At 26.6% G+C, this 20,993-nt stretch overlaps 1 protein-coding gene across 1 annotated transcript in view; it reads right to left on the reverse strand.

Annotated features, from left to right (window-relative positions):
• LOC113556860 overlaps positions 1-20,993 on the reverse strand; it is a 503,097-nt gene that overhangs the window by 21,993 nt on the left and 460,111 nt on the right. The window contains exons 5-6 of the mRNA XM_026962058.1: positions 20,697-20,921; positions 1,874-2,025 (exon numbers count right to left, since the gene is read on the reverse strand). Coding sequence (XP_026817859.1) covers positions 1,874-2,025; positions 20,697-20,921 — 377 coding nt within the window. The remainder of the gene's footprint in view (positions 1-1,873; positions 2,026-20,696; positions 20,922-20,993) is intronic.

Here is a 20,993-nt window from a genome sequence, read left to right on the forward strand (position 1 = left end):
TTATTTATGTATCATATTATATATATTATATTCAATACAAATAAAACTACATTAATAAAAACTGATTTGTAAAGTATAACTCAACAAATCGTATCATTTGATGTGATATTTATTATTTTTAAATTTAATATTCTAGCAAATCGTTTCCAGGTATGTCAGAAATGTGTTTGTGCTATACAATATACAGTGTCATACTCTACGTATAATAAAACGTAATTGACATATTCTTATATTTTTAATGTAATACTATTTTAGCGACAGCGAGAACTTAACTAGAAAATAGTTATCCACCTAAAAAATAGTGGGATATACGCTAGTATTACGAGAAATGTCTTCGATAATCGACACATGCAGGAAATGATGAATATATTTTTGTATACATATTTTATTATATATAAATACGATCTACCTATTATAGCACCTATAGTATATACACTTGTTTGTGTTGCAGAAATGTAATATGCATGTTTTTAAATTTGTATGCATGTTATAATAATTAACTCGTCGTTTTGTTATTAAACCTAAATTTTACAACAACCATGTAGGATGTATTTAAATTAATTCAAAATATTAATATTTTTATCGAATGTCATGTTAATATTATTATTGATATATTAAAATATTATAATTATTTAGTTATCCGTAACAGTAAGTAGGTTTTGTGTTGATTTGTTTGGATGAAATTCCTAGTTCAAGTTTAAATAATAACAATGCCATATGGTTGATTGTATAGTTTGGGGTGTAATTTATACCACTGTTTCGTTTATTTTGAAATCAATTCACTTGAGATAGTGATTTAATTATGTCTATAATTTAGTTATTTAATTAATCGGAATTTCTTTATGTGCTGCACGATTAAGTCCGTGTCGTTCTAATTATTTGTGTGGAAATTGCAAAAGAATCCTTCGACTATATTAGTTTTTCTGTATGACACATTGGTTATTAACATGTAACTATTTTATGTTCAATATTAATATATCATAATGTTATTACTCAGCGGGTGAGTACTAGTCACCGGGGTTTTGATTAGATAGGACGAATTTTTACTCAATAAATTTGTTTAGTACCTTATAAAAATGATTATTATTGGCGCTGCCATTGAAAATTGGAAATTATTATTTAGATGGATGTAAGGAAAAAATTGGTTTTGGCGTGGAACGTAAGAGCGCTCTTTTCTAGCAGTCTAATTTGAGCTCAAATTCTCATATTTTCTATTACATAATATATTTTGTTGCAACAATTCGTGTACGGGTTCCTTTAAAAATCGTTAGCATCATGGCCTCCTAGCGCAGTTAATAATCCCGGCTGTGTATTAATTATGTGGGTATACGTGTGCGGTGTTTGCAACGTACCCGCCTTTAATAATGCACTGCACGCAGATAAGCGCAATTAGATTTTAATTTGAACGCGGTGACGTAGTTTCACCTTCAAAAAGAAAAACCAAACTTAGCATCACGCGTCGTCAACCGACGTCGGATTGCGAGAAATGCAGCGCCGCTGCAACCGACAAATGAAATAAAAATAAAAATAATTAAATTAAATGCGGTAGGCAGGTTTTATTATTCAGGTCTATTAATATCAGATGACATTTTGGGACGACGCGGTCTCTTATAACGCGAATACCTTTTCGGTTTTGTTCGGTTTACAAAATTTCGCGGTGCTTATCAGCCACCATAGAGTTTGCCCGGAAAGGGTAGCACACTGAACATTTAGCGGTTGTGTCTCAGCGCATATGCGATGGCAGGTCACGGAAGGGGTGGTTTCCGAGAGGCAAAAGCGCTCACAGATATAGCCGACGGGCGGGTTGTCGGTGTATGATATTCATTACACACACACGCACACATAAACGCTCGCACTTTATTGTTGTACTTACGGTCTGTGTAGCGTTGGTCAACCTCTCATTGTCCTTCCACCACGTCACGTTGGCCGGCGGCTTGGAGCCCACCGCTTGACACTGCACCTCGTACGTCCGGCCGGAACTAAGCGGCTGCCTGCTGCTGAGCACTTGCACGTCCAACGGTTTGACTGTGGGACAAACGAAACAAGTCGGTTATTACAAAAGAGCATTGTCACCACATTATAGTAATACTATTTTAATAATAATATATAATATGCGCACTGATGTTAGAGAGAGATTTCCAAAAAAATAATATATTTTTCTAAAATGTTGAACTTGATTTTGTTTTGATAACGAGGCAGCTCTGTTTAATATTTAAATAATTTCATTATAGATAATTTTGAAAGAGACATTTATTTTCTTAAACATTTCTCAAAATTATTATTTATTAAAGCGTCATACAACAGGCACAAATGACACGTTTAGACATCATATTAACGGTGGTGTAATTGTGGACAATGTGTTTCGTTTTTAAGTCCGATTCCTTAATAAACAGCGATAAATTAGTATGATGAGAGTAGCGCGATAAAGTGTGATATAACTTTTGTGTTTGTTTTTTATTATTTATCTTCAGACCGGCTAGTGATCCAAAAGTTTTATTTAAATATCTATCGATTGATAAAGGTGTTTTACTGTTATCCGAACAGAAGAAGAATTCGCAAATAAAATATACAATACAGGACAATACATATAATGTGATTTTAGAAGAGAGCAAACAAAACAGCATAATATATAATTATGGCCTTTACTCGGGGACATATACATACCAGGGCCGTTCCTAGGGCAGGGCGAGCAGGGCACTTGTCCCGGGCCCCGCTTCATAGATACAATAAAAAAGTCAAGTTGATGAGGAAAAAAAAAATTACATATTATTTTTTTTTCATGTAAAACTGTAAAAGATAAATATGTCACCAACAATTAAAATATGATGATATTATTAATCAATTCGCGGATTTAAAAAGTAGATAAGTTAATTTTTAATACATTTTTATATTGTACCTATTACTATATTTTATATTTATTGTCTTATTTTTTCAATATTATTATATATTATATTAAGTTTGATTATATTATGACACGTTGCGTTATTAATTTATTTACTTATTCATATTGTTGTAGGACTGTAGGTGCAAGGTTCTATATTTGCGCACATTTGAGTTTCAAATTTGAGGACCAGAGTAATTCTTTTGTCATTTAACACTCATTATTTTGTCAAGTATTGGATTTTCAATTTTTTTTCTTCAAAATGTTTTGTTTCATGCTTTTCTCAAGCTGTATGAAATTTTTATTTTTGTCACCCTTTTCTTTAATAGGTTAACCACTATCAACTTTTTATTTTCAAATGGCAACCTATATTTAAAATGTACTAAATTAATAGAGCTATTTTTTTTATGAATTTTAACTTTCAAATTATTATTTTTCGTTAATTTTTTAGCGAGATATAGCTTTTCAAAGTTTGTTAGTTTTCGGATTTTATAATACTTCTTGTTTCATATCTCACATGCTATAAATTCGTTTGTATCTGTAGTACCAATACCTCATAACCGTAATAATCTGTAGGAAATATAACTAAAATTCTTAAACCACCCAACTTTGAATACCTATAAGTCACGGTTAAATGAAAAATAATAATTTTAACGTTGAAATTTATAAAAAAAAAAAATAGCCCTACTATTTTATGACATTTTAAATATAGGTTGCTATTTAAAAATCAAAAGTTTATAATGATTTCACTATTAAATATAAGGGTGAAAAAAATAAAAATGGTATATTATATAGTTATAGAAAAGTACAAAACTAAAAATTTTGAAAAAAAAATGGAAAAAAGTTAACACTTTTTGATATAATAAGTGTTTAATGATAAAAGAATCATTCTGTATATGCAACTGACGCGCAGTAGTGATATTTTAGACATTTTAGGCATTAAGGCCCCGCAAATCATCGGGACGGCCCTGATACATACGGAGATATGTAATAATTATTGCAATATATGTGACTATTAGCTTGGAAAATCAATGTTAAATAAATATGATAATCATCTACGTAGTTTGGTAATAATACAGCAATATATTATAGTAACGATAATAATAAGTATATATAGCTAGTCAATATAGGCGAGTACAAAACAATAGATCCAATGTATAATAAAATAATTTTATTTCAAACAAAAAAAAATGAATCAATTAAAATTATTAATATCTAGTTGGACGTACATGTTTATGAAATACTTTTGCTGGTATAAATCAAAAACTGAAGTTTTCGATTTTTTTTTTAATAAAACATATTTTTGTTCGTTAAGATTTGGCTTTACGCCAAACGCAATTTCGATTTTCACCGTGCGCTGTGCAAAAACAAAATTACGATGACTTTGTCTGATCTTATTTTTCACTTTGTATTTTTTTTCAGAACCATACACAACCGTTCATTTTTTATATAAATATTCACCAATTTGATTTTTAAAAGTTTATTGAACTTTCAATAGAATAAATATTTAATTAAATTCCAATATTGTCGAATTTAGTATACTAGTTTAAAGTAGCTGTGCAAAGTCCAAAACCAAAGTTTATTAATTGTGAAAGTTTAGATTGGGTTATTAATCAATGACTAATCATTTTAACTCATATTTAAAATATTTAAAATACTATTTAAATTTTTGAAAGAAAAGTAGTGGTTAAATTTTTCATTTATTTTATCAATCTAAAATACTGTTATTAAGAAGTATATTATTATAATAATAAATTATACTAAAAATCATACTATAATTCATTCCAATCATACAGATTTTATTTTAAATCAAAATCTAAGACATATTATACATACAATTTATAATTTAACACCTTTTTTCATACAACATATTTGAGTATTTTTCTATTAATAAATATTATACCTACTTTTTAAAAATTCACAAGAATGTAAACAGAAAAAATAAAAAATACTTAAAGTCTATAATATGATACTTAGGTAATAAAAGTTAAAATGTATATAAAACATTATATTTTTAAACTAATTTAAATAATATTTAAATTTAGCAAGTCTGAAAAAGTGTTAAATTTATATTATGTTTTTAGTATATTTAAATTAAACTCTCAAGCCACTTCTTGTATCTACTCATATATGTATGATTTTAATAATTACAAATGAGCGTTAAAAAAATGATTGAAAATCATATTATTTACAGGTTGAATATCTTATTAAAACATATAAAATATGGAAAATAAAAAAAAGTTGTAGACTATATATTTTGAATTCGTCAATTAAGTTTAAAATTAGGTTTATAATTACCATATATTACCTAATTTATTAAGTTGAGTTAATAGAAAAAAATTCATTAATGGTTGTAATTAGTAATAATCTTGATTATTATGAGACATTATTGAACTTACTATATAATTTGTTTAAAGGAAATGAGAAATAGTAAAAAATACTATGTGTTCTAAACTATAGTTATAGTTGATAAAATTTAGCAGCTGTGCATTAAATATAAAATGGAAAGCAGTTACCTAAAATCTTTATATGTGGTATTTAAATTGTAAATATGAATTGAATTGGACAAATCGATAACCGTATTGGTAAGAATTAACTAGGTATGAATATTGCATTATGTTTTAGGCTCGTAGTTATTAATATAAATGAGTGAAAAATGTTTAACCTACATAATATTTTTTTACCTTTTACTATGATAAATTTGATTTTATCTTAAAATATCAACATGGAATTCGTTATCATTACATCTATTTTTGTGAAAATATTTCCATTATTCTATGAAACTATACATGGTAAACAGTTACGAAAATTCCAAACTAATCTAATTATGAATATTAAAAATATATAATTTAAGTTATAGTTAAGTTAATAAAAATGCCAACTAATAATATAAGCTAACAAACTAAAATTAACTTAACCTCTTGCATAATAACTTACTTTTTTTAATTGGATTGGATTAAATAATTATATTTACTTAATTTTAGATATTCATAAAATGTGTATGTTATTTTTTGTTTACACGAGTTAACTATAGAAAAAAATTATATTAAATATATTGTACTCCATTAATATTTTAACGATAAATTATTAAATATACATTATTGTTTAAATATTAAAAATTATTATACGTACTATCTTTTTATTTACATTTAAGTTTAAGTTTACCTATACATTAGTATATTTCTAAAATTGTACTGTATGATGTACTAATATAGAATACCAACAATAAAAAAAAAAAATTAAATAAAAATGTAATACATTTATATTTTTAAAACATCATTACTTGAATAGCAAATACCTGATGCTGCATGTGTAATGTACATAATATAATTATTGAAAAATCTCTCTTTAGTAAGTAACCTATTGATATTATTTTATTGAATTGTTGTATAACAAAATTATTAACCTACCATAAATATGGTAAATTCATTATAATGGTTCAAACATACACTCTACAAAAAAAAAAAAAAAATGTAAAATGTATAAATGTTTAGATCATTTATTTGGATTAAATATTTTCTTTTTATAGAATAACGCGTGGTTCAACAATTATTATATAAATGAATTTTTGTGATAAACGTCTAACAAGTAAACTAATATTTATACTCCAAATAATACGCAATTATAATATACACAATTTCTGTACATTATAACGCTATAATAAAATACTCATATTAAAGTCGCAAATGTAATGTCCTATATAGATTTTTGAAAAAACTTAATAAAAAACTTTTATTTTACAATGTATTTTTATTATTCTAATGAAAAATGTAATTGACTTTAGAAACTTACGAAGACCATAACGCATTTATGCAAATCAAGAATACAAAATTAATTGTTTATATTAATTTAAAATGTATTCTAAAGAATATAAAATTTAATTAAGTTAACTATGTGTTAGTTTTAAAAACAATTTGATTGAGGAAACATTGGAAAGGCGATAAAAACTAAGAAAAAAAATAATGGTAATGGTCAATGGATTTGAAACAACAGTCATAGAATAATATTTTATCATCAATTTTTATTTTAAATGCAATTATTGACATATCCAGATAAAATAATAATAATAATAATACCCGAGCGCACCTAATGATCAATATATGAATTCACGTACCACATAGATTTCATTTTTTTTTTTTTTTTTTAGAACTTGACTGTCAATGTAATATGTCAAAAGTTTTTGGCGATCATGTGATTTATTTTAACAGTTGGACAATAAAGTTAACTTACTCATATTTTTATTGTAATTTATATATGTACACAAATATATATTATATATAGAAAATTTAAAGATGACATTTAAAATAAATAATATCACTATAAATTTAGAATAATCAACTATAATCAATAATTTTATATTTCATTATATAAACCATATTCCTATATTTATCATAATAAATAGTAAACATTGGTTTATTATAATAATGTGATTGTAATAAGACTTTATTTAAAATACAATATAATAATAATTACGCGTTTCAAACTTAGTAGCTGTAAAATTATATAAAATTACACAATTAAATTAAAAATATTCAAATATATTATAAGCACGAATAATAATGCTGACAAATAAAATAAATATATAGCCATTACAATTAGCTGTATGTAATGTCAGAATTATCCGTTATTAATTATTTTTTATACAGAATTTTTTATTGTACTGCCTATACCTAGTTTACATCTGATTTTTGACGACGTCAATAATGTGAAAAGCAATTTTCTTCAAAAATGGTGTATTTTTCTTTTCTATCAAAACCTTTTAAGGAATTCCAGGAGAGACCGATCTCGAGTTAATTAAAGTTAACGGATCAGACAAAGGGGCTTTTAAATTGGAGCTTAAAAAAAAAAACAGGGAAAAAAAGTAGTAATCACTGATACGTGGCATTGAAAGCTTGTTTTCCGTCAATGATGAAAAGTTTTTTCCAACTCAATTTTGATTCAAAAACTGTTGAAACTCATGTTTATTGGTTATTCACTTATTTGATGTAAAATAAAATCAGCTTTTTTCAATAACCAAAACATATATAAATATTTTTATTGAGTCAGTATATAAATATATGCATAAATTATTAATAAAATTATTTATATATAAAAAAGGCGATGTTTATGTGTGTGTGTGTGTGTGTGTGTGTTTGAGTAAGTGGCCACCTCTATGTTTACTGCACTCGTGATTATTATGAAATTTGGTACATAATAAATTCAATACACCTCACCTAAAACCAATTTTTTAAATTTTACATTTTAAAAAAGAACTCACACAGGGATTTGTCGGTTTATGAAAAATAATGATTTTTTTATTTATTTATTGTTGCTAATTTTTACAGCAAAGTTATTATGATTGGATACAATTTTAGACCTTTATTGTATTTGGTCAAAACAAATCAAAGAACTATGTTAAAAATCTGTGAAATTTACATTTAACGGTGTTTAGAAGGGGTGAATATACGGGTATTTAATTGGTTTCGGACAATGGCACGCAGGGGTTGCTAGTATTATAATATATTATAATGAGTAATGAGAATATTATGTATACCTACATCTAACTCACTCTGTTTGAATTGATAGTGATGGTCAAGATAATGGATTGGAAAATAATATTTCACCATTTAGCAATACCTAGGTATAATGTTACGTCCTTTAATTACTACTTTTCCTGTTTTATCGTACGTTTAAAATTAAATGGATATGTTTACCCAAATAATTGGTCGATACCACGATTTTGATTGATCACCAACCACGCAACAAAGTGACGACGTATTTTTTTTTTTAACGTGACAAAGAATAGGAATGAGCTACGAAGAAATTATTAAAACTACTAACGGTTGTTTAAAACATCAATGAAATCAATGTTGAACGGACTATTACAACTAGGTTTTCGCGCGAAAACGTAAAACAATATTTACTATAACCAATACAATTATTTTAAAAACAATCGGGTAAAAAGGCGGTATAATATTCATTGTTTGTTATTATTATTTTGGAAAACTTATTAACTTAGAAAGATAATAAGAAAAATTTTGATACAACACCTATTTATAATAATAACAATAATAATAGTAATAATTAGTATATAATATTATAACCCCTCTCATAAGTCATAATGGGCAAAACATATTTAAATAAGTGAAATAAAGTAAGAAAAACGTAAATAAATGGTCAAGGTGTAAAAACATATATTTAGGACAAAGGTACCAAGCCCTTTCCGGGAGTACCCATCGGTGACACACGTCGAGGATATGACAAATTGATTTACACTTATAGTGTTGGTGGCGCTCATTACGTACTAAAAAAAAATATATATATTGGAAGATTTAAACGGGTTGTTCCACTATTGTGGCAGCCGTGTGGTGTCTTCTTCTACGCACGGCGGGAGAACGACAGTTGAAAAATCAGTCATTACAACACTTTTTTCGATAACCTCATATCTGGTAATGGTGGCCGTCCACATGCACAGTTATTAAAATACAATCCCCAAAATATAAATTACACACCGTTAAGTATGTATATTGTATTTATGAGCATATATATTTATTATACTTAGCCTATAGCAATAGCTGCGATATTAAAATGATGATGAACCATTGACGTGTAAAGGACGTAACGAACGACTTGAAGCGTATATATACATATTATTATACAGTTATCTTTCAGCAGGTCACCCTGTTCGGGTAATGGATTGGAAAAATGATGGCACGCCGATCCGGAAGCAAGCCGGTGGACAGGCCAATGGCTTTCTCCGAGCCAGGTTCGACTGGCGTACGAGTATAAACATATATATATATATATATATATATAAGACACTTCTCTCTTCTCTCCGGTTCCTCTTCCTGTACCGCCAACCCATTGCTCGTGGTCCTACCAACTTTTATTATTATCATTTTCTTCGCCCTTTTTCATTTTTTTCCCTATTTCTTTTTGTCCGTACTTTTTGTACCGTGAAAGCGCTAACCATTCCGTTGATTTGATCGCCTAACCGGCCATAGTAGTCGACGGTAGAGAGATATGGTAGAAAAGTCACGGTCAAGCGAGTTTTCATTCCGATGTGTTCCCATTCTACACGTAACTGCAGTACCTACTCGCCCACCTATCAACGGAGATTTTTTTATTCTTTTACCATTACGCGCCATCTCCCGCGTGCATCGAGTAAGTAAGTTTGAGGGAAAGGACGTATATTTTTATGTTTTTACGCCCTCCGTCCGCCACAAACACGATCGTGGACAACAATACCGCCTGACAAGCCGACCCGAAGACAATTTTGATTCATCATATATCAAACATATTATCGTTGTATTTGCGATTTATGCTTTTGAAACACTGAAAATGTATGGTTCACTGGCGTTTATATATCGTCAACCACAATGGCAAGATGACCGAATTTTCGATCAAGTGTTACCGACCTTTTCTCGCTCGTATCTATAATTAGTTTTCCTCGATGAATTTTGAAATATCTATGTACCTTTATCCCATTTAAAACCATTATTATTCCAGTAAAAAGGTCTATTGAATTATTCCTTGGCTAATAAAACGTTTAAATATACAGTTTGCTGTTCTTTTGTATCGTAAAAAAGGAGAAAAACTCCGAAACTTACACCTTTAAGTTTTAATTAGAAATAAAAGACTAAATTAAAAAATCATTTAATATTTATCAACTTGTGTATATTTAGTACATTCCTTGTGGTTATACTTTACCAATACGTACAGTATATAATATGGAAAAAACTTTAAATAAACCCAACAAAGTCAAAACTTTACATTAACTTTCAATATAAGTAGATGCATAAATTATATGGTGAAACGAATATACTATATAATACATATGTATATTGTATGATAAAATTAAGTACCTATACATTTTTAATAATATGAATTTTATATATATTATACTATTTTTAAAATAATAGTATTGTTTATTCAACCAACATTTAGGTGATTTTTTTAATGAAATCCATTATTTATAAATGCCATTTACAAAAAAATCGGCAAAGTGTCTATAGTGTAGAGAAGGTGTCGAGTAGGCTTTGTCAAAGAGTGGATCACTGATTACAGTTAGGTAAGTTGATGTGTTAAATTTAAGTTAAATGACAAATCAATAAATATGAAAAACAGTTATGAGTGGAGACGATCTGTCAGCCGAAATTTTAATATTATATTATATATTTTTATTGCTAGTACTTTATCTATTTTTATAACATAAATAACGCATATCCAAAAAGAGTAAATTTCTCAACTCTTTTTAAAGATTTTTGGTTAGGCCTAAAAATTTTTAGTTTTTACCAACATTTAAAAAATTATAAGATTCAAATACTTATTAATTATTACTCTATTGTTAATTATTCTAAATATTTTATTATTAAAAAATAATATTCTAATTAATATCAGAATGTTTAAAGTTTCTATGGAATTTTTAATTCCAATCGTTATTAGTTATCGTTTTGTAATATTTGAAAATAATTCCCATCAGCCTCAAATTTTCATTCTTTAATAACAACTCTATATTAGAATACAATGACATGTTTGTCTACAATAGTGGTAAAAAAAAGATAATAATAATAAAATCCGTTATATGTCTAACATATTTTAAATCATTTCTTTCTTATTTATTTTATAATAATTATTCTATTATACAATGCTTTAAAAGCAAGGGTCAATAATTAAATTCTATGAGTCCAGATAATTTGAAAAAAACAATTTCGAGGGCCAGAAAAACTTAAATATCGTGTTATTATGGCTATTATTGTAGACTGTGATAAACGACGAACGCCATCATTATCTCCAAATATATCATAAAAATAGATCAAATATCTATTATGTGCAAAAAACTGGCTAAAAAAAAAAAAATATTTTTGGTAGTACAGTTATTTCTTCTCAAAATGCTGGATTTGGCCAACTGTCTGCCTATTGTCGACTCCTACTTCAAAGTATGCATATAATACAAGATAAACTTCATCATGTATATTCAGCATTTTTATAGTTTAAGTCATTAGTTGAAAACTAAGTATTTGGTCTTGTATTGTTCATAAAGTTGAAAAAGTTATCAACATTTACATTAAAAATGGATATAATATGACCTATGTATTCGTGAGGTACTCTTTTTATTATTCTTGTTTAAAACGCCACTGAAAAATGTTCAATACAATTTCGGTCCTTATAGTTTTGTATCATAGCTATGTAGGTTTGAATATATTTCAATAATACATGAAATTAGTTATTATTTTACATAAATTTGCAGAGATTTGAAAAGCATGTAAAATGTATTGGTTTGAAGTGTATTGCTGTTTTTATAAAAATGTATAATGCCATTTTTTCAGTGAAAAAATTCTTTAATTTTCTATATATCTTAATTTCCAGTATTTTTTTTTTTTTAATAATTGAAATAAAAAACATCATTTAAGTATATTTATTGATAACATTTTGTTAAAAATCTAAATAATAACTAAAGATACTTGAAATTTGAACTAAATATTATTTATGTTTAACAAATGTTAACCCTTCTTTTACTATTTATTGAAATTTGAAATTTCTAACTATTTTTCTTTTCTTTTGTTTTTAATCGATTAAACTATTTTTTCGGGGTCTAAAAGTTAGATTTTTTTTTGTAAAACATTAAAAAAAAAATACAAAAATTATTTCGCAAATGCAATGTATTTTGATATGTTTTTTTCTTTTTGCTAGTTATTCGTTTAAAATACCAATTTTTCATAAAATAAAAGTTTTACATCATTTTAGATTATTTTATATTTTATATAATTTATATACTTATAGAATATGTAATATCAATCAAGTTTAAAATAAACGTAATTATATTTAATATAAATAATACATTATAGTATCTAATTCATTTAAATACTTCAATTAGGTAAATATTTTTTTGTGGTATTACCAATACTAAAGTATCGTAATGCCAGTGCCAGAAAAAAAGCAATGTACGTGACGTTCCCAGCTAGCCCACATTGAAATTAAATTTTTTTTTTTTTTTTTGGCGAATATTTAGTATGTAAGTAAAATTTACATGTCATTAAAAATCAATTCGTGGGGAAAAAAACACAAAATACTGTTACTACCAGGAAAAAGTTGAATCACACATGCTATTAATGAAGATAGTGACGGCAGTGTGATGGAAAAATGTCATAGAATTTTCCTCGGCACGGGATTGGAGCTAACGATCCCCAGTCAGTGCCATCACCAGTCTTATCGTCCACTTGTTTGTCACAGCCTGTCCGCTCACTTGAATATCGTATATCTGGTTGTGACTTACTGACGTGACACGACGTTCTCTTCCAAAATGACTGCCATTCCATTTTTACCGTGGTCGCTACTTCCGGACTTTTCCGATCTGCGTTTGTAGCCAAAATCATTAAAAACCATTGTTTATCGATGGTTTGTCCTTTAATCACACTCAAATCATCATGTTTCCCCGGCACCTTCTTCGTTCGTGCTGCATTGCTCACGGTATCGTTCACTGTAGTCTTCGAGTCATCGATGGTAACCGTTGTGGTCATTACCGATTGATCGACCATAACCGACGTGGTATTCGTCGATTGGTTGGTTGTAGCTGATGTGGTCGTCGTCTCGGTCTTCTGTTCCGGTAGCGGTAGAGTAACGGACTCGTCAATGCGTAGCAAATGCTGCCTATTACTCTGATCAACCATCGACAATGTGGAAAACTCCGGATTCTTATTATGTGATATCGTGGACGTCAGCAAATATTCTGATATTTTTGAGGCAAGATCAAAAGATGATTTTACCGTGAACTTCTCCACGTCCCGATATGTGACAACGTCTGGCGATATGGGATATCCTCCGGCTTGCTGCATTCCGGTAAAAATTATGGACACGGCAACAATTGTTAGAAACATTTTCAAGCGTGCTTTGAGAGGCTATAATAAGGTATTATGATGTTAATATAATTATATTTTACGAATAAACTATCAGAAAAAAATTATAGACAGTTTTATGGAAAAAGTAAAATTGTGTGCTACGTTCAATGACGTCTGATTCGGTATCAGTAGTGTACACATCGACGACATCTAATAACCTAATGCCATATCAATAGCCTATCAATAATCATGGTTTATTATTTTTTAAATTGAAAAAACTTTTAAATTATAAATACTTATTCGTAGGATAAAAAATACTAATACATATTACTAATACTACTTCTAATTATAATAATATTAATATTAAATAATAATAAATTTACATACAGATTTGAAATTCTTTAAAACAATCGAAACAAAATCCAAAGCAATATTTACATTTTTGAAAAAAAAACGTCATTTTTTGTATGATTTCTAAAATACATAATTTACACCGATTTTTCATAGTTTTTTTTTCAATTGATAGTTTTCATTGATGGTTGCCATGAGTCTTAATGGGAATTTCGTAAGCCAGATTAATTTTATAAAATAAAATAAATTTATTGTTTAATATATCAAATAAATAAAAAAATTTAAAAAGTTTTAATAAATATCTGCTTTGTACATCTTTATAATTCATGCAATGTATAGTTTACATACATATCCATATCAATACAGTGTTTGATAGTTTTGTCATATCGATATCCTAAAATTAGTTCGATATCGATATCGGTGTGGATCACTAATTATAAATATATGAATTTTTAACTTCATTAAATTAATCGAAATGTGCTTGCACTAGCTTAACATACAATAGGTTCAACACATTGATGAGATAAAATTATACATAGATAATTGTTATATTTTTCTATACGTTATACATCTGCAAGTTAATATTTTCTTAAATTTAATATAAAGTTATTTAATAACCGTTGTCCATTAGAAATGTATCTAATACTTTCCTTAGTAGATGTAACATGTTCAATGTTCGAATTCAATTGTATTGAGATGCATATTATCATAATTATTAATTTTATTATTCATATTAATTATAGCAGTGTATTAACATTTTTAAAGGATTACAAAGAATATATTTTGATTTAGTCTAGGGAAACATAATGCTGATCAAATATCTATAAAGTATTTAAATTTAAAACGATTGCATTAACAATTTTACTAGGTGATGTAAAAAAAAAGCAATAACAATTATGTATTACCTTTTTTTAAAATGTCTCTAGCATTTACGATATAGATCAGAAATAAAATAATGGTATGGCCCCGAGGAAATTGAAAAGTCGAGTACCAACTATATAAATAAATTACATTTCAGTTTAACTAGAGTACAAGTATTTTATTTTTATATTTTTATAACAATGATTGGTTGTAAAGATATTTTCCCTCAAATCTTGTCTATAGTTTTAAAGTCAAGACAATATTCCAGTAATTATTTTTTCTTAAGTATAATTTTATTTTAAAGAGTTATTAATTATTATAGATGGTAAAAAATAATTAATTTTATAAATAACAGTTTTTTGAAATTTCACTTCGTTCAACTAATAGTGTCATTTCAAAATGACATGACGGTAACGTGACGGGTTTCATAGTTATTTATACCAACTGAATGGTGAACGGTGGATGATTATTTTTTAATTACAAGTTTATTCATCGAAATTTGGATGTATAATTTGTACTTAAATCTAATGTTGAAAGTACAACCAAATTTATCAAGATTAATAAATTTATAAATGAATGATCATAATATTATTGTTCTATATTAAAACTCTAAGATACAATTCTGATTTTTGTAAAATATAACACGCACAAAAACTGTACTAAATAGTAATTATAAGATAACAAACCTAGCATAAAGAAAATCTCTTTTATTGTTTTACATTACTATATTGACGATTAAACTATAAAATACATTTTAATGTTATAATGGACATTCATTTATAATTTTTGATAGCTGAAAAGTCGAAACAAAACAAATGAAATATAATTTTAGTAGGTGGTACAGTGCATAATGAGTTCATAAACCATTGATGTTCTATTGTTCTATAGAATGGGCGAATCGAGATCTTAAAATGGTAAACATTAATGATGATATTATTTCTGTATAATATTTAATGTTTATAATGGTATTTTGTTTTAAGCCGAACAACTAAAATCTATGAATAACAATGGTCGTTTATATTCATTTCAAATGTGTTTTTATTTTTCAGTTTATTTTTTCCAGCACGCATTTGAGCAAGTACTATATTGGAGTTTTAAATTATAATGACGTTTTTATCATAAACTAAAAATATTTTAAGCTGTATAAAAATGTAAGTTTCATAAACTGTCATTATCGACTGAAAAGTGGACACAGATGTGTCTATATTTTAATTAAATTTAAACAATGTGTATGTGAATTATTGCCTATACATCTATAGAAATAAAAAAAAGTGGGGAATTATAAATATATATATATATGTGTATAACATTTGTGAAATTACGCTCAATATTTTTTTTAAACTTCAATGATAGTAACTTCTGAGATATCCTGCATAATATTTTTAATTTAAATATAATACATAAGTAGCTGGCATATGATGTTAGGTTATTACTCATATAGTATTCGTCACAAGGCCGGCCGTAACTGAAAACAATTTCGGGGGTCCAACATTTTTTAAATATCGGTAATTAGAATTTTGAGTGAAATTAATACAAGAATGAAAAAAAGTATTTAGTATTCTAAAATAAAAACCTAAAAAAAGTATTTAAATACAAGTACTCGAATAATCGACAAGACTGGACGTAGGTATTAACATTGAAAATGTTATGATTTATTAAAACTATAAAGTTATTTACTAATTTTGGCCGGAATAAATTAATGCTGTCAAAACTCTAGCTTTATATATCAACAATTATTATGGCTGCATATTTGGTATTTTCCAATTGATATAAAAGAATTATATAAGACATTTTTTAATAAATTTTATAATTTTATGACAAAAGGAAATTTGAAAAGTTTATAAATAGTTGTATAATATGTATATTTTAGATTCTGAACGGAGTAATGAATGTATTAATTTTACAATGATGTGTGTTTTTTAAATTTTTTTTTTATAGTTTTTTTTATTTTTGTGTCATTACGTTTTGGAGTAGTAATAATGCTTCAATTTTTTACTTCAACCCCTCTTTGAATAGGAAAATTCATCTTGTCGATACTTTAGGAGGTCAAAAGTAAAAAAAATAATTTCCAGTAGTTTTCAAAAGCGTTGGGAAAAACCCTGAAAAAATAACGGAAAAACGGGAATTTTTACGCATAACCACTTTACGACAAAATCGATTTTTTAATTTTGCTGTTACTCAAAAACAAATTATTGTAAATACTTGAAATTTTCACCAAATGTTTATACTATCGTTATCTATTTACGATTAAATTTTCAAAATATTTTGACCTTTTTTAAGCTATCTATAGAAACTTTTGACTTTTCTAAGTTTTTTTTCTCAAAATGGCGATAAAAAAAAAAATTGGCTATTCAAAAAATCTTTCAAATTTAATACAAGGTTTATTATAAGTTGTACTTATCGTAGTAAAAAAAAATCAAAAATTGTTATTCACAATTTTTGTTTATAAGCATTTAAAGTTAAAATATTTACGAAATATATCAAAATCGTGAAAATTTGCTAGAAATTTTGAAGTTGAAAATTCATAAAATTTTTGTAATTTATACTTAAGGTTCAAAATCCAATACAATGTTATCCATTAGTTTTCCTTTAAGTAATTGTAAAAAAAAATTCCAGAGTCAATATAGAAAACATTTTATTAGCGTATGAAATTTAATTTTTTACGAAATCGCATAAAATAACGATATATTTCAATTTAAATATAGGAAATAATATAATATATCCAACTAATTATCATTAATTTGCAAATCATCTCCGTTCAGAGTTGTTTTTCGTATACAATGATACCCGTCATTGCATTCAAATTTAACACATCCATTATAGTGACTAGTGACCTACTCTCCATCTCTACTATACAACAAAGCGATATTTTTTTTTTAATTATACCATGTATAGAGAAAACTCATAAACTCATTTGCTAAAAATTTCAAATATCTTTAAATATTCTTTTTTAAGTTACACTAAAAATACAAAATCGATATTGCCGAACATTGGCTTTATGTAAGAATGTTAGTTTATTCTTTAGTTTAATTTTTTGTGCTTCCTGATAATTATGAAAAATAAACATTTTCACAGCTTCAAAAGATGAAAATTAATAAATAAATAAATTAAGTTATCTATTTACTTAATATATTAAGTAATCTATACAATTGATTGCTTCGCTCAGAATCTAAAATATCGACATTATTAGTATCATTCTAGTTTAAATAAATGGTATGTATATTATAGTCTGTAATATAATTAGTACATATATATTTTTTTTCAAAGTATAATTTATACATCATTATTAATGTTCTCTATTAAATATAAAATCTAAAAAAAAAAAAAAAAAAAAATAATAATAACTAAAACAAATAATTTCTACATCAGAATTCTTATAAACATTTTAAAAATAATACGTCTTAACTATTCATCTGGATTCAAAATGTTAAACTTTTAAAAAGAAACAGATCTGTATTGTGTATTTGACTTTGCTTACTAAAACAATGCAGATACTTCGTATATTTAAACTACCTATCCAAATCAAATAAAACAGCTATAGTATGTGCCGATGTAGAAGTATGTATTATATACATACATTTTACCTTATATGAAATGTAAATTGTATATGTACAATGTACATAATAAACAAGGCGAAAATAATATGTATTAATAAAACATTTATGTTGAAAACGAGTGGTAAAACATCCCCCAGTAAAATAGAAAAGTGCTTGAGTTAAATTTATAAATTGTATCGATGGTGATATTAAACATTTATATTAGACATTTTGTTTTTATTTATTTATTCAAATTATTGATAAATAAATAATAGTTTGAATAAAAAGTTTTAAATTCACGTTTGAATTTTCTATATTGTTATAGTCTGTATGTTTTGTCTATAATGTATTATAATATTGAAAATATAAAATAGTAAAAGAAAAATAATACAAATATAAATATCTTAAAAGTAATTTCTCACAGTAATGTTTTTGTGTGGGATATTAGCAAAACACTTTACATTTTAACCATCATGAATTCGAGTGAATATAAATTATAAATTACAAACACTTGCTATTAGTGTAAATGCCGTTCATTTTAAATTAAAAATTACGAAGGATTAGTTTTACTACATATTTAATTAGATTGTTAAAGGACATACTATTGAAAAGTTAATTTAAGGAGAAGAAAAAGTAGTTAATTTTAAATATTTAATATCAGTATACCATACAATAAGATATGACGAAATTTAGAAAAATCAAAAAAGCATTTGGTTTGCTGCTTGTTTAGTAATGGAATATTGATTTCAGTTTACTTAAGAAATTTCCACGTAAAAGTGTTATTTACTTAAACATTAACGTAATGTAATGCAATTTTGATAACGCACCTCATAACGTTATGCTAGTCGTTAAAGTATGTATTTCTAATATTTAAAATAGGTATTTGAAAAACAATTCATTGAATTTTAAGAAAACTGATATTTATTAGGTACTTAGGTACCTAAGGTATAACTGTAGTATTTTTATGATTTATTATCGCCTAACATTCAAGTAATTGTTAATAAATAACACAATTTAAATCGATTTAATTTAATGAATACAAAATTTTAATTAAACATATTATGTAAACTCTAGCAAAAATAATAAGAATATTTAGTCCAAAATTTGTTTTTTGGAAAAAAAAGGTAATTATTTCCTAGGAAGTTTTGTTTTTTTTCTTTTTAATGTATTTAGATTTTGATTGTTGCAATTTTGATAAACAGTTAGTTTATGTATAAATGCACCGGTTTTTGACGTATGCATTTTAATGACACAACATCAAATAGACTACGTCCAATAAAAAAAGGGGCAACAAAGAAGCAAAAAACTTATACAGTTGTACACTCAACTACAGAGGCGAGCATACAAAAATAAATGCTGATCCCTGTTCGGTGGGACTGTATCCATAAATGTGTTACCCAATCGAGTAAAAATACGATAATTGTTGTAATACATAACGTGTGTGGTAGCAGTTGATTTATATATAATAAAAAAAAAAAAATACTGACTACCTATTTATATTGTATATGTGTGCGTGTGTGTGTTTGTGTAAGAGTCAAATTTAAATAATTTCAGTTGTGTATTGGTGCATGATATGTGTTGTGGCGTTGTTTACTTCCATACCATGATACGTGTGTATCAGTATAACAGAATAACAAAATTATTATACGAATTCAATCGGGTATGAATAAGGCTGAGCAAACTAATGATTGGTTTTAACTCAATTCAGCTAGGTTAATAATAATATTTAACAAAATAAAAATCAACATTGTGCATAATTTTTGTTTTTTTTTTTATAATCGAGTTATGTTTAAAGTGTATGAAAAAAATTATAAAATAAATTCATCTAATAATAATCCGAATACTACAATTTTTTTTATATATACAAACGTTTTTCATAGTAAATGAGATATAGACATAGATTCTAGGCAGTGGTATTTTGTTTTTGAAATACTGGGAAGTTATCAAAAACATTTCCAATAAATTGAGTTTCAATCCGAAATAAAAAATTTGTTTTAGTTAATCAATTTGTTAGATGCAAATCATACAGTTAAATAGTTAATAAGCATAATTAAATAGGTGCCTTAGTAATCCTGGTAATAGATTCGGTTCATCTATCAGATAAATCCTATCTAATATATATCTACCATTGGAATAAATTACCTAGACTATAAACAAATGACTAGACTAGTACTGTGCTAAATAATACTATTGTATTCGGTATTTATCACATATATTATAATCTAAGGTTAAGTGGATGGATGTACTTACGGTACATTTCGATTGTGACGCTGGCGCTGACGGGGGCAGACAAGTTGCTATTGGAAGCTTGACAAGTGTACACGGCTCCCTGGTCGTATCGGCCCAGCGCTTCGATAGTCATTTCGTTTTGTTTCACTGGTGCTGATGATGCTGTGAATTTTCCGGAAATGCCTTCATTTCCTGTGTCCATCAAAGTTTCTCCTCGCCACCACCTGACTTTCGGTTCTGGGCGACCTGTAGCATATAATAATCGCATATTATTAATTATTAAATAATATAGTTATTTAGTTTTAATTAAAAATGAAA

The sequence above is a fragment of the Rhopalosiphum maidis genome, chromosome 3 (genome assembly GCF_003676215.2).
Source record: "Rhopalosiphum maidis isolate BTI-1 chromosome 3, ASM367621v3, whole genome shotgun sequence".
Classification (NCBI taxonomy): domain Eukaryota; kingdom Metazoa; phylum Arthropoda; class Insecta; order Hemiptera; family Aphididae; genus Rhopalosiphum; species Rhopalosiphum maidis.